The sequence below is a fragment of the Manis pentadactyla genome, chromosome 10 (assembly GCF_030020395.1).
Source record: "Manis pentadactyla isolate mManPen7 chromosome 10, mManPen7.hap1, whole genome shotgun sequence".
NCBI lineage: Eukaryota > Metazoa > Chordata > Mammalia > Pholidota > Manidae > Manis > Manis pentadactyla.
Window position 1 is genome coordinate 96,096,064 of NC_080028.1, and position 15,889 is coordinate 96,111,952.

Below are 15,889 nucleotides of genomic sequence, written 5' to 3' on the forward strand. Positions count from 1 at the left end.
GAGGGCTTCACTGCATAATCATGATTGACTATATCATTGGCCATTGGCTCATTCAACCTCCAGTCCCTGCCCTTGGGTGGAGTCCAGGGGTCTCCTTGACAGGACAAAACACCCATTTCACTTTTCAGACTCTTAAGTGTTTTCAGGAACTGTGGACAAACGCCAAATATACTGAGATATATATAGTTGGTCATCTGAATAACCTAATATCTATTTCTTATAGCTCAGTGTATTGCACACACACACCCCAAAAAAATCTTTGCCAGATAATGTCAAGGAACTTTTTTCTAACATTTCTTACTGGTTCATTCTTATGCCAAGGTAAACACCCAGGATTCCTCCCACTCCTTCGTCCTCCACATCCAGTTGGCCACCAAGTTCTATCCATTTTATTTTAAAAATCTCGTCCTTCCAGTACTTTTTTGTTAATCTCACTGCCAGTGCCTTAGCCTGTCTCCCTTGATTCTAGCCTGATCTATCACCTGACCTATCACCATATCTTTCAAACTGGTCTCTCTGCCCCTCAGGACAGTGTCTCCCTACAGTTGCAAGTTTTGCCATCCTAATAAAATGGCAGATCCTGTCCTTGAAAGCCATTGTCTGTGCTAAAAGAATGAAGTGTGAACATCATTGCATGGCATATAAGCACACTGTGACTTATTCTGCAGCCCCCTCTCCTGCCCTTTAACCAACACATTGCCCTCCACACCTGGCTCTTTCTTTAACAAGGTGCTCCTTGTTCCTAGAACGCTTTTTCTCACTTTCTCCACCTTCAGGACCCTGGATCAAATGTCAGCTCTCTTATTTTTTACCCTAAAGACTTTCTGAGCGCCTCAGGCCAGGTGGGTTACCTTTTCCTGAACTGCCCTTTGGCAATACATTTTAACAGTGATGATAGCTAACTTTTATAGAAAAGTTACTTATTGCACACTTTGGACTGAAAACACTCTAAAGCAGGGAAGAGGCAACACATTTTAATTCACAGAAAGCATCTCTGGGACAAGGGTTGCCAGTCAGTACTTCGACCACTGAAGCACTGCAAGAGGTTAGAGGCGAGATTCAAGACTCACGGACCTCGGCCGTGAGGTCCTCGGCGCAGGACCTCGCCGCAGGACCTCGGCGCCGCCCCCTCCACAGCCCAGTCGCGCCTCGCCCCGCCTCCTACGCAAAGTCGTACCCGTTAATTGGCCAGAGGATTACCCTCGCCCCGCCCCCTAGTCCCTTGGTCCCGCCTCCCCACTGGGCGGTTGCTGCGCAGACGCAGACGTCGCCACCGCCGAGCTTGCACCCCGCGTCTTCCTGGGTCCTGCGGACTATTGAGCGGTCCTACTAAAACAGACCCCGAGGAGGGACCTGCTTCTCCGTTACTCGGGTGCCAGAGGTGCGCCACCCGGAAGTGCAGACGTCTCCGAGCTTCTCGGCGTCCCTTTTAGAACGCCTGTAGTTACTCTTTGTATTCACCCCACAAACGATTCTTGGATGTCTGCCCAGTCTGAGATGAAAGAGGCACAGTCCCTGTCCACATGAAGGATTGTCGGACTGGGTGATAAATGCTGTCCCTCCAAAGAGTTGGAGGCGCGGGTCTGGATGAAGGAAATCTGTCCAGAGGGACAACTGCCCTGGGCCTGGCAGTTGCCTGCCAGGTGGGCACTCAGGTGTTTAGTGAATGGAGAACATTCCGGGTGGAAGAAAGGTGGCTGTCATGAAAACGTCTCCGTGTGCAGGGCGTATGGGTTCCTGGAGATTAAGTTGGAAAGGTAAGCAGGGGCGATCCTGAAGGGCTTCTTATGCATAAGAAATGTAAACAGTGTCCTGAATAGCCCAGAGGGTATTTTATTCAGGACATATGAGCTCTGCCTTGCACTTTAAAATACAACTGGCAGCCAGTCTGGCTTGGAAGAGGAAAAACTCTGATGTATGGTGTGTGATGACAGAATAGAGGCAGTGGTGACCTGACATTTGTTTATTAGTTAGCAATCTTGTGTCTTCCACTAAGATGTAACTTCCATGAGCGAAGGACTATGTCTGTTTAGTTCATTTCTCTTACCCAACACTTAGAAAAGTGCCTGGTGTACAGTAGGCCCATAACAAATGTTTGTTGGATGGATGAATGAATCCATGTGCGGTTGACAGGATTTGCTACGTGACTGGCTAGTCGATGAAAATGGGAAGTAGAGGAGACGGGTCACTGAAAATTGGAAGAATATAAATCGTGGAGTACCCTTTAGTGGGTTTGCTGAGCAGTTTTCCTGGGCTGACCACTGACAAGAAGGGCAGAATGTCCAGAACAGGCTCCAACTTCTGGTGTAGTCAAGGGAGGGGCCCAGAACCCAGAATCTGCAGACAAGTGCCAATTGTAGGATTTAGTTCCACCCACAAAAAATACCAGTTTCCTTTCTGTGCAGTCACATGACCAAATATGAAAAAGCACATGCTTTTTTGTTTTGAATATTACCATCCACATGCATAGGGTCCACATGACTATGACATTGAAACTGTTTATTATTTCATTATATCGATGTATCATCATTTAATAAAACCATTCCCTGGCACTTTTGTTTGTTTACCCTCACAGCTAATGCAGGACTGAATATCTTCATGCCTTCCTTTTCCTTTTTTTTCCTTTTTTTTCTTTTGTTGAATATTTCCACAGGAGTAGACTACTAGTCAAATAATATTACATCTTGCAGCTGTCACTACTGATTGCTTCATTGCTTTCCAAAAAAGTAATAAAAGCAATGGCAATATCCATTTATTCAACAGCTACAAGTTGAGTGTCCACTGGTTATAGGCACTGAGCTGTGCTCTAGGGGCATATTATGAGCAAAATAGACACAGACCCTGCACTCATGAAGCTTCCAGCCTGGTATGGGATGGTGGCATTACACAGACCATCACACCAGGGTGTAATTACAAACTGACAAACAGTGTGAATTAAAAATACTGGCCTCTATCCCAGAGGCTGAAACCAGTATTACAATCTCAGCAGCATTGGTGGTAGTTTTGGGTATTTCATTTTGAATTTTACTGCTGTGCTACCTAAAAGTGGTTTCTCAGGATTGCTTTGCTTGTTTTGGTTTCTAGTTAACCTGAACTGCTCCTTCCTAGTTCACCTGCCACTTAAAGGAAGTCCTCTGTTGCAAACCAACACAAACATTAGAAAGTTAGGCCTAAATTTTTTAAAGATAAATAACTAGAGTGTACTTAATGAACTTGTCCTATCCTCTCCCATTTGTCCTTGAACTGATTCCTCCTCTCCTCTGAGCCACACAGCCCTCTCTCTCTTCACTTAGTTGAGGAAGCAGCAGTAGCCTAGTACAGGGCAGGACTGGGGCTCAAATCCCAGCTGCTCCACCTCTAGCTATGTGACCTTGGGTGGATTATGTAAACCTTTTTGACCATATGTTATGTGTGACCATTCCTTTATTTGGGAAAAAATAGATGAGAGCAGAATAGAGGGTCTGGCTCCCAGCAGATTCATTACCCTACACAAAATTTGTGTGCCTTCAAAACACAGTACTAGCAAAGAAAGGAATGTGTGGGTTACAGTTTTATATTCTGCAAATGTAGGACAGGTAACATGCTCCTGCTCCACCTAAACTGGATGCCAGAGAAGGCCTTCCCTAAGAATGAGCCTTAGAGCTGAGAACTGAGGATGAGTAGGGAGTCCCAACTCAGTCAAGGCAAAAAATCTATCTGTCTTCTCGGACGTATCCATTGGCAAAGTGTGCCTGCTCTGCCATCTGACCGTATATCCCGAATGCCTTCATCATGACCACTGAAGACCGAGTCATCACTGTCTCTTGCTTGGACCACCACAGCTGCCTCCCTACTGGCCTCCTCCTGTCACTTTCACTCCCTACAGTCTTTTCTCCACACAGCAGCCAGAGGGATCCTGTTACAAGGGATTGTTTCACTCTTGTGAAGAACCCTCTGGTGCTTTCCCATCACACCTAAAATTAAATCTAAATTCCTTACCATACTCTGTAAGGCCCTACATGATATATGCCCCTGGCTGCCTCTCTGCCTTCATTTTCTGTTACTCTCCTCTGCTCAATCCACTTCAGGCACATTGGCTTCCTGGCTGGCCCAGGAACAACACTGGTCCATTCCCTCCTCAAGGCTTTTGCACTTCCCCATTTACCTGCATGGCTCGCGCTCACTCACTTCAGTGCTCTGCTCAATACAGTCCAATACACTGACCTGTCACCTCCTCACCGTGGGCTTCTTTGGGTACTCACACAACAGTGTCCTCTTCTTTCACAATCCCTTACCCTGCTTTACTTGTTTTCATAGCACTTTCAACTGCTAACATTACTCGGTTTTACTTGTTCAGTTGTTTCGTTTGTTTTCCCCACTACAATCCAAGCTCCATGGAAACAGGAACTTTGTTTCATCCAATGCTAATTCATCTAACACTCAGACAGTGCCTGGTATATACTAGGTGCTCAATAATAATTTGTTGAATGAATCAAATCATGAATGAATGAATGAGTCAAATTAAGCAAAGGGGGAGGAATAGATGTTCCAGATAGAGGGGACTGAATGTGCAGAGGGCTTGTGGACACTGGGGGTTTCAGAACTGAAAGAAGGCCCTGGGGATGGGGTACAGACAGGGAGATATAGTGATAGGGAGTGGAGAGATGAGGTGGAGCTTTTAAGCATGGACCAGACTATAGAGGACCTTGCAGGCTGTGTTACAAGATTTTGACCTTTGTTCTAAGAGCAATGAGATGCCATTAAAGGGTTTCAGGTAAATTGAGAATTATTTTTATAAGATCCCTCTGACTACTGGGTGGTAAATTGATGGTAATGGGGCAAGAGTAGAAGCAGGGGACTGGTGAGGCTGCTGCCAAAGCCATACAGGCAGAGGTAACAATGGTTTGCATTTAGATGCTGATTGAAGAAGGATGGAGAAACATGGTTTGGATGGAAAATTAGCAGGCATGACTTATCCCAATGATTCAAGGTGTTTGGCTATGCTAACTAGACCTGAAAGACACAAATTGGGACAGGATCTCTTCATTGGCACAGAATTGAGCCAGTCAAGTAAGGCATTCTTTTTCCTCCCACATATATAGATTCAAAAAACTGATGGAGTTTTTGCCATGCACCAGGCCTGTCCAAGAACTGCAGCAGATACAAAGTTGAAAAAGGTACAGCAGCCCGACCACCTCTATCAAAAATAACATTCTAACAGAAATAATGCCCTTTGGCCTTGCTATATTCCCTGCCTTACCAGTGCTTGCCCTCTGTCTTCAGCTGTTTTCACTCACCTGCTTCATTTCATGTACATCTTTTTATCCTCTCTGTTTACCCCATGGCTCAGCCAAAATTGGTGCCTGATGCATCTCTGAATGAACATTAACTTTTCTCCTTGGTTATTTTGCAAGTGGTCGAGGGAGCCAGTTCCCCAAACTGAGGCTTCTCTTCAAAGTTTTGATATTTGAGCTCATTTCAAAGTCATTTCAGCTGTCAGACAAATAAAGAAGAGTAACTCTTGCCTACCCAACTCACAAGGCTATGATGAGAATTTAAAAAGGGGAGTGGGGAGCTTTGCAAACATGATAGGTGTTTGGATGATAACCCCCCTGCATTTGCACTGCTCTGTTTATTATTGTTTGCTTCATTTTGTATTATTTCAGTGTCTTGCCAATGTGTTCCAGCCCCGGGCAAGTTCCCTATGGATTCAGTGTGACCAAAGAAATTGACAGCAAAACGTTCTTTGGGATGAAAGGATTTATTACCTGGCTTGTTCTCCCAGCGGTAGGTCGAGCACTAGCGTCTCTGCCTCCGCCTAGAGCACTGGGCCAAGCTCTCTATATAGCACAATAATACTTTATTGCCTAAAGGTGTGGAAGCAACAGGCCAGTTACATCATCAGGTGGTTTAAGTTCAGTGAGGATCCTGGCCATAGGAACCCCAACTTCCCCACACTCTACCCCTCCAGGATTGTCGCCTTACAATCTACACGCTTCCAATCTTCTGCAGTGGTCCCTGTGCAAGAAAGCTGGAGCACTGTAACCAGATTCCACAATAGCAACAGAGGATAACAACAACTTAGGGATAATAAAAATTAAGATACAGCAAGATTTTGATACAGGTAACAAAAATTATAATAATCTTCAAGACAGAGGAGGTTCCTAATAACAAAAATTATAATATCCTCAAACCAGAGGAAGTTCCCAATCCACAAAGACTTTAGGGGCGATAAGACACATGTTTTAATGCCAACAACATAGACAAATCTTGTCCATCAGGTAGGATGCATGCAAGAGAATGGTCCTGTGATAGGACTGTAGCAGGAAGGGGGTCCTTTCCAGGTCTAGCATACCATACTTTTACTCCTTTCCCCGTGGGGGTTACTGAAGGGTCTATATATAGTGCTACTGGAGGTGCATGCACTGGCCATAATGCAAACTCCCCGGTAAGACGCTCCTACCTTCTGGCCGTTCAGGATATACTACAGTGACCTTTGGCGGCCACTCTGCTGTTATTCCAGGAATACACAGGAGGCCAGCTTCAAGGCCTTGTCCCCAAGGTGCCAGGAGAGCCAGCCATCATTGGTCCATGTGTCGAAAGGTCCAAGGCCACATCAACTCAGTGGAGTCTCGGGGGTTCAGTGCAGTTGGTGCTGGCAGCAACATGTTATTCTGGTGGCCAAACCTCGGCTTCAGTGATTCTTCCTTGCTTTGTACTTGCAGTTGTATGGGGGAGGCAGCCATATGTGTTAACATGTCTACAGGGCTCCCTTTCAGGGTCTCTCATTCAAACACTGTAGCACGGTCCATAAGCAGACTGACCATCCTCGCAGACTATTGGTATCTGACTTTAGTCTGGATTTTAACAAGCCATTGTGCCTCTCTATCATGCCTGCTGTGGTAGGATTGTATGGCACATGAAACTTTCATTTGATTCCCAGCTGTCGCACCCATTCCTGCAGTGTATGTCCAGTAAAATGGGTGCCCTGATCACTCTCAATCACCTGTGGTCAGCCATAGGCAGCAAAAAGATGCTCTAGGCCTCTTTTGGTCATCTGCTGGTCTGCACAACGGGTAGGAAAAGCAACCAGAAGTCCAGTAGCTGTGTCCACACAAGTCATCACATACCAATATCCTTCTGACACAGGTAGAGGCCTGATATAGTCTATCTGCCACCTGACAAGGGGTATAGACCCCTTAGCTATTGTCCCATGTTGCTGTGGAACTCAGTGTAAGTCCCTTTTGGAGCACACAACACACTCCTGCCGGGCTCTATTGACTTCCTCGAAGTTTAAAGGCAAGCCCCACCGACGGGCTACAGCCCACATTGTCTTTTGCCCCACATGCAACAAATGGTGATGTAGCCATTGGGCTACATCAAAGGCAGGCTTTCCTTCAAACTAACATATCTGGGCCAGTTTATCTGCTTCATCATTTCCTGGGGATGCCAGTGGCAAATGACCTGTCACATGGTATACTGTAATTATTTTAGTCTGACCACAGGCCCATACGTCTTGCCACAATTCTTGCCCCCAAAGGGGTTGGTGACCAACAAGCCAGTTGGCATGGTACCAGGTTGGTAGCCACAGAGTTAAGCCCCGATAGACAGCACAGCTGTCAGTGCAGACAGCTATAGGGGAGGACTCCCGGCTGAGTTTCAGTCTTAGGATGGAAAGCTATGGCCCTCCATTTTGGGGGCTGCCCACACCTGGAGCCATCTGTGTATCATGTATCTTTGGATATAGGGGCTCTTCCCTCCCAATAGGGACTTTCTGCTACTAGTGGTTTAAAAGCAAGTTCTTCCTGCTTTTCACTAGTATATGTCACTGGCCCCAACAAGCGTTGGAGTTCTTCACTCAAGGGGCTACTAGAGAGGGCACCACGCTGCTGTAGGTAAGCACCCCACTTGGCTAGTGTGGGTGTTTGTGCCACACCACTCCTTGGCTTTTGGGTCCAGTCTCATACCCACCCCAAGATGGGATAAGTGGTTTTACCTTCATGGGGGCCATTCCAGTGATGGGTTCTGTAGCCAACAAGGCGTGATACATGGCAGCCAGTTGTTTTTCTATCAAAGTGTATCGTGCCTCTGCCCCTTTCCAGAGTTGTGACCAGAATCCAAAAGGTTGGCGAGTTCATTCAAGCCGCTGCCAGAGACCCCAGCCATAACCATCTTCAGTGACATGAACGTCCAACTCACAGGGCCTTGATGGGTCTATCACACTCAAGGCCTACATGGCCTTGACTGCCCATTTTGCTGTAGTAAAGGCAGATGCACATGCCTCATCCCAGTCCCACCTGATGCCCTTTCATACCAACTGGTATAAGGGCTTCAGAATTTGTGCCAAGTGCGGGATAAACACTCTCCAGTTGCCTAGAACACCCAGAAACTCCTGTAGCAATGCCACAGTTGTTGAGGTAGGAAAGGCCTGGACTTTGTCTATAACGGCTTCTGGTATAACTTTGGTCTTACCCGACCAGACGACCCCCAAGAATTTGACAGACAAACCAGGTCCCTGAACCTTGGTGCTGTTCACAGCCCATCCTGTCTCCTGTAAATGTTGGCAGCAGTCTAGGTGCTACACCTTCTACATCTGAAAGAGAATCAGACGTGAGCATGACATCATCAATATAATGGTACAGCTGCACCGTTGGTGGTTTCTCCCATGTAGCCAAGTCCTGGGCTACAAGTCCATGACAGATAGTGGGGCTGTGGAGGTATCCCTGTGGAAGGACGGTGAAAGTCCATTGCCATCATTCCCATGTGAAGGCAAACTGTTCCTGACTTTCCTGCTCAATATCAATGGAAAAGAAGGAATTAGCAAGATCTACCACATAATGGTATATTCCTAGTTCATGGCTGAGGGTATCCATCAAGCCTGCAATAGAGGGGACAGCAGCATGCATAGGGGGTATGACTTTATTCAGTTCTCTGTAATCCACAGCATATGCCAGGAGCCATCTGGCTTTTTTACTGGCCACACAGGAAAATTGAAAGGACTATGTGTGGGCTTTATAATACCCACCTTTTCCAGCCCCTGGAGAGTTTCTCTAATCTCTTTATGCCCTCCAGGCAGTTTGTATTGTTTGGTATTAGTTACCTGCCAAGGCACAGGCAAAGCTATGGGTGGGTGCCTAGCATGTCCCCTCAGAACTGCCTTCACCACACGTACTCTCAGTCTGAACTCACCTGCAGTGGTCTGCAGCCATAGACTCTGCAGGATATCAATCCCAAAAATATACTCAGGGATAGGAGATATATACATAGTATACTCCTTTGGGGGTAGATGACCTATTCACAAAGGGATTTGGGCTTTTTTCACTCTGATAGCCTTCCCCCCGTATCCATCTATGATAGTGTGGGTCCCAGGGAACCACTCAAGTTTACCATGAATCAGTGAAAATTCAGCCCCAGTGTCCACCAGAGCCAGGACATGTTGTATGTTCAGTGGGGACCAATGGATAGCTATTTCAACATGTGGCCTCTGGTCCCCCCCTGGTCCCTCAGGGCAGATACCTTGACCTTACCCTCAGTCAAACCGTGTTCCCCAATCACCTTCCTGTGTGGACTCAGGAGGTTGGCTCGCTCCCCAGCAGGAAGTATTACAAACACACAGGCCGGACTCGTGGCTCTGTCTCTGACCTCTGCCTCTTTGGTCTTAATGGCTGGAACTGCTGCTCTGGTTTCAGCTATTGCCATAACTCTAGTAAGATCCTATTGGACTTCCCATCTAGTTTCTTCCCTCTGCTCCTGTCCATATGAAATCAACCCACATCTGGGTCCTCGTAACCTTCATGGGGCCCTGCAAATTCTTCTTGTGAGTAACAGGTCTTATTTCTTTCCGGATTCTTGTTGCTTCTGCCCCTCCTAAGTCTGCTACTGTATGTGTCACCTCGCTTATGGGCTGCCCTAAGTGAGGGGAAAGAATGGCCACTAGAGACCCAAAGAGGGATGTAGGAGCCATTTGAAGTACAATATTTCTCATCCCAGTAGTGAAAATTTCTTCATCTGGGTTATAATTCTCTGGACTATAGATGGCATTTCTTATGCCTATCTCTTGTAGCACCTGTTGGAGTTCAGCATATGTCTGGCATCTAACAGGAGAGGATGATAGATCACCCGGATTGGGCCACACAGCATGAAGTGCAGCCATAATCCAGTCGAGAAGGGAGTGACTCCTTGGGGTCTGATGTGCATTTTGTAATCATTGCCTCAAGGCAGGCTGCACTGTCAGGGAAGACAGCTTTCCCATCTCTGATCCCGACAGAACAATTCCATCCACCCCTAAGTCCCACAGACGCAGGAGCCAAGCTGGTATTGACTCTGAGGGCTTCTGCCTAAACCAGGAGCCCAAATCCACCAGCTCAGCCTTAGTATAGGGGCGGACCATAGAGTGCTCCACGACCTGGGGAGGGGGCTGCTCCTCTCCTTGGGGAACTTTCAGCTGCTGGGTCTTTATTTTCTTTACAACCACTGGGCATGCTTTCAATACAGGAGGTGCCGGTGCCTCCGGCACCACCCCTTCTTCCTTCTCCAGCTCCTCCATTTCTGGGGCTGATGGCACCTTTCTCTCGCATCAGTGCCATTTCCCTCCTCAGGGCATCCACAGAAGTCTGCAGCTCGTGTTCTTGTGCCGCCATTTCTTGGGTCTCCTCTGTGGACCTTTTTAAGACTGTGAGAAGCAGCCAACCCACAGTCCCCGCTGCCTCACAGGCACTCTGCTTCTCAAAGGATCTGCTTACTATATCAAGAGCCACCCCTACTGCCTCAGGTGTCACCTCCACTTGCCTCCAGTCCTGGGGTGGGGCCCAGTCCTCTAGGAGACAAGCCACCTCAGACCACATACCCATTGGGGTACAATCCACTGTCTCCCCATTCACAGGGGCAGCCCACTGAGGGCAGCTCCCCAGAAGGGCAGCTTGTCTTTTTCCTTGGTCAACAATGAACCCTGCCGACTTTTGCCAGTTGTCTTGCCAATGGGTTTCAGCCCCAGGCAAGTTCACTATGGATTCAGTGTGACCAAAGGAATCGACAGCAAAACGTTCTTGGGGTGAAAGGGTTTATTACCTGGTTTGTTCTCCCGGCGGTAGGTCGAGCACTAGCGTCTCTGCCTCTGCCCAGAGCACTGGGCCGAGCCCTCTGTATAGCACAATAATAACTTATTGCCTAAAGGTGTGGAAGCGGTAGCGTAGCAACAGGCCAGTTACAACATCAGGTGGTTTAAGTTCAGTGAGGATCCTGGCCATAGGAACCCCAACTTCCCCACATTCAGCAAGTATTTATTCAACATTCACCTTGTGCTACGTGTTGGAGATGGCAAAGATAAACAAAATATAGGCTCTGCCCTCATGCAACTCACATTCTAATGTGCACTGGAGCACTACGAGTCAAGGTAAAAATAATTAAGAAGTCACTACCTACCCAGTCCCATCACTGCACAGAACACAGATGCCAGAGCAGTTAGCCTTTCCCCTTCCCATGTTTTGATTGCTGCTCACCGCCAAGCTCCTTAGTGCCCATGACCACACATGACAGCCTTTCTTTAAATTCCCATTTAAACATTTCCGAAGTCCAAATTCATATGGGCACCAGTCTCTGGGTGTATGGTTAAGTTTGACAATCCTCCTGCGTTTTAAGTCAGAAGCCCAGAAAACTCTGGTACTATTTATGATTTTGTTGCATGCACTGAAAAGTCACGTAGCCTCCAGGGTCCTAGAACGGGGCAGGGGTTGTTGCTGCCGGGAGGGCAGATAGGGTTAGATTGGTCCTAAATTATGCGATCCATGCCCGGCTCTCCACCTTCTACTTTGTGCTATTTCAGCTCCCCAGCTAACCACCCGGACACAGTAGCAAACTTTATTTAGGGAGCTTCCGTGGAGGAAGGCACACACAAAGGCCCCCAGGAGGACGAACGTGGGAGAAGATGTCACACTGTGCGAGGTCCGCGAGTAGGGGTGAGGGAGAGCCGGTAGGAACGTGAGCATTAGTATCTCCACCCGAGTAATTCGCAGGGTGGAAGGGGCGGGGCGCTGACCGGCCGGCAGGGGGCGGGCTCAGCGTCAGCTACGGTAGGCGGTTGGATCGGCGTAGCGCGTAGAGGAGGGCCCGCTTCCGCCGAACGTCGGAAGTGGCTCTGACCCTGCCAGTGGGCGATGGAGACTGTGGCACAGTAGCGTCTGAGGTGTGAGGACTTTGCTGGGGGGGCGACGGCCATGGAGGCCGTGTTGAACGAGCTGGTGTCTGTGGACGACCTGCTGGTGAGGCCTGGCCCCAAGGGAGGGCTAGGGAAGATTTGGACGGGCGCACCCGGAGGAGAGTAGGGTAGTGGCCAAACCCCCTTCTCAGCATCCGCTTTGCCTAGGGAAGCCAAACTACGGCTCCCGGCAGCCCCTGCAGGGTCCGGCTCCAGCCCAGAGGGTCCACTTTGCCCCGGAGGCTGATGGAGTTGTAGTTTCCTGCGGTATTAAGACTCGAGGCCTGGAGTCTGGCGTGGAAAGACTTGACGAGTCCTGGGTGCATGCAAGAGTTAGGAGGTCAGGGTGCGGAAACCTGTTTTTGAGCACCTTCAGTGGCGGGGGACTGTGGCAACCACCATAAAGTTTCATATATTGCTCACTGAATCCTTCATGGGTGCTAAGTGCATGCAGGCAGAATCTCAATCGTTGTAGCTCTAGGAGGTGGGCACCATTTTATTTCTCTTTTGCAAATAAGAAAAGGTCCAGACCCAGCAGGGTGGGGCGGGATGGGGGAAGAGTCTCCGACGAGACACCACGTGGGCTGTTGTTGAGCAGTTCAGACAGCGTGTTTACTGTTCAGCCACTCCGGGTCAGCTGCTTCGGGAGCGGTGCCTGGAGCCGCCACCAGGTGGCATTTCGCTCGGTACCGCTAGGGGGAGGAAGGGGGCGTGGGTGACTACCAAGTAGACTGCCTACAGCTAAGAAACAGAATGCCTGGGTCCCAGGGTTAGACATAGCAGAACCTGGGGAGTCAGGTACTAAGACCTGCGAAGAAAATAAAGGCAGAGCCTAGGGAAGAGGGGGTGTAAATGGGAAATGGACACTCACGTCCTGATAGAGAATGGTTCTCCCCCTTTTTGCTAAATGACTCCTCTCCTCTCCTGTGGCAGAAGTTTGAAAAGAAATTTCAGTCTGAAAAGGCAGCAGGCTCGGTGTCCAAGAGCACGCAGTTTGAGTATGCCTGGTGCCTGGTGCGAAGCAAGTACAACGATGACATCCGTAAAGGCATCGCACTGCTGGAGGGTGAGGTGCTAGGCTACCTGCCTCCCGCTTCCCAACTGCCATCGGGATCTGGCCTCTACTGCCCATTGGCCCCGTTCACTCCCTCCATCTCGAGTGCTGGGATTTCTCAACAAAGGACCTCACAGTTACTTTACAGTAAACTCACTGCAACAAAGGGTGTGCTTAGCCTGACTTCTCCTCTCAGTGTACTTTTAGCTAATTACCACCTCATTGTTTAGCCAGAGGAGTCATAGCATGTCAGTCCTCCATAGGACTGTGGTGATATGGTAATCTAACCATAAGCAAAGTGACTTGTCTGAGGTCACACAGCTAAATTAATTAATGGCTGAATTGGAACTAGAAGCTCCTGTCCTATGTGTCCCAGTCCTGCGCTCTTTGCCCCCACCATGTTACTTATTCAGCAGCTGTTGAAAACTTTTTGTGGGGGTAGCATGGAAAGTGTGAGGAAGACAGTCCCCAAAACCTATGAGCTGATGGTGCCTTTTGATTGGAATCCTGTTTCCAGTTGGTTTTGGATGGGTCACCATTTGTCAGGGGCCATAATACTTGACCTTTAGATTTCTCTGTACCCTGTATCCCCTTTCTCTTTCATGTGTAAGCAATCAGTGTACTAGCAAAGGATGCCTATTGTAAATCTATAAAAATAAGACTCTTTCTTAATGCAAATCTTACCCTACCTTTGGCTGTTTTGCCAGTGAGGATTTTTTAGGTTTCCTCTACAGCAGAGTACAGCTGTAAAAGTGGTCTCTAAATGTTACCAGTCTAGTTGAGGAGACAGTACAGACACTTGGAAAGATTTATAAACACCTGCAAAACTACTTAGTGACAAATTGTAGTACATTGAGTATGACTGAACACATAAGCCTCTGGGAAGTCACCGAATTAAGAAAGAGGCAGGTGGGGTAATTCAGGGAAGGCTAATTGAAGGTAAGTTTTGAGCTGATTTTTTGAAAGTGGGAGGCGGTATAGACTTAACTTTTAACACTGTTCTGGACAGCAAGCAACTACTTAATACACGCAGCAGATGCCAAAACTGAGTACAGAGGCTTCTCCGAGGCCTTGATTTCCTTTCAGTTCATTTAGATGAACCAGACTACACTGTAGTATTGTTACCAGGGTGTTGGTCACCAGGGTATTTGGCAGCCTGAATTGACGCTTCCCCATAGCTCTGACTGGGAAGTTGAGAATGACTAGAGCTGAAACGGAGGTTCAGGATAGTGACTTTCTCCCAAAATTGTGTAGGAATTCAGAGAGTGGAAAGGGTCTCTGGGACACAGGTACTAGGAAAGGAGAGAAGCAGCTTTCACCCTCTTCCCTCCACCCTCCCCAGAGCTGCTGCCCAAAGGGAGCAAAGAGGAACAGCGGGATTATGTCTTCTACCTGGCTGTGGGCAACTACCGGCTCAAGGTAAGGCAGAGAGAGAGCCCCCTTCCCTGTCCACCCTGCGTGGGGGGTCCCCAGCACCCTAGTTTCTGTCCTCCAGGGTAGAGCCCTGACGGTCAGCAAGAGGGTAGTAGGCAGTGGGTGGGGTCAGGTGCAGAGGTGCATGGCAGTAGGTCAGGACACTCAGGGAAGGAGACAGGATCTGGGTGCCGAGGGAGTAGGGAACAAGGTGACATCAGGATTGGGGTGCTGCCCCAAGGCTTGGGTTGTTATTTCCCTGGGCTTATCACCCCCACACAGTTGGGGTTGTTTGTGGACTCTACTCCATTGGGTGGGGCTGGAGGGAGGGGGGCAGGGAGGAGCCCCTCTGATGGGCTGGCGGAGTAACAGAGTACTGAGGCAGGGGGTGTGTTTTCCCTGAGGGCAGGAATATGAAAAGGCCCTGAAGTATGTGCGAGGGCTGCTGCAGACAGAGCCCCAGAACAACCAGGCCAAGGAACTGGAACGGCTCATTGATAAGGCCATGAAGAAAGGTGACTGCCTCCTTGCCCTTCTCCCGCTGTCTGCTTCCACTCCCCACCCTCCTGTTTCCCTGGCCCCCATCATGCCCAGGTCCCTCTCAGCTGTCTGAGAAGGCCTCTTCCTTTCTCCATTACTGGGCCCTCTGGGCTCTCTTTAATGACCCCCCTACTCCACAGGCTTTTCTTCCTCCAATCCCCAGAAGCCTTCTTTCCCCAGGCCTTGAAATCCCTCATCCTGTGACTCCAGGGGAGAGGCACATCTGTGGAGCATCGGCCAGAAGCTGGAGGCCAGGGTCTCTGCAGGGGCCCCGTTCCTGACAGTCCCCCTTTTCCTTTCCCCAGATGGACTAGTGGGCATGGCCATTGTTGGAGGCATGGCCCTCGGTGTGGCAGGACTGGCTGGACTCATCGGGCTGGCCGTATCCAAGAGCAAATCCTGAGACTGTGTCTCTGCCTCTTGCCGAGGGATATGCGGGAGCCCCTGGACAATACCCAAAGAGGGGCCCATCCCTCTTCGCTGCCCCTTTCTTCTGCACCCCCTCACAGTCCTCTGTGGCCTTCAGCTTCCTCTCCCCTAAGACCTGTCCTTGGCCCCAATTCATGTGCTTTGGGATGAGTGTAAATAAAATTGGGCTTTGGCTTGGGAACCTCCGTGTCCATGTTGAGGAAGTGCCCAGAGGTGGGGGTCACGTGGTCCTTTCCTGCTGTGTGCCGTCCTGCTCCTACCCCCAGGCTGATGGTGTGGGT

The 15,889-nt window shown here is 49.0% G+C and overlaps 1 protein-coding gene across 2 annotated transcripts; it reads left to right on the forward strand.

Annotated features, from left to right (window-relative positions):
* Positions 1–1,285: 1,285 nt before the first annotated feature.
* Positions 1,286–15,789, forward strand: FIS1 (fission, mitochondrial 1). Of its 2 annotated transcripts, XM_036904526.2 has the most exons (5): positions 12,080–12,236; positions 13,106–13,238; positions 14,569–14,645; positions 15,049–15,154; positions 15,485–15,789. In XM_036904526.2, exons 1-5 carry the CDS (start codon positions 12,192–12,194, stop codon positions 15,580–15,582), a joined length of 459 nt encoding a protein of 152 aa, XP_036760421.1. In that variant the 5' UTR covers positions 12,080–12,191; the 3' UTR covers positions 15,583–15,789. The 2 variants fall into 2 exon arrangements, with proteins under 2 accessions (XP_036760422.2, XP_036760421.1); XM_036904527.2 differs by lacking the exons at positions 12,080–12,236; positions 13,106–13,238 and adding an exon at positions 1,286–1,757.
* The last annotated feature ends 100 nt before the right edge of the window (positions 15,790–15,889 follow it).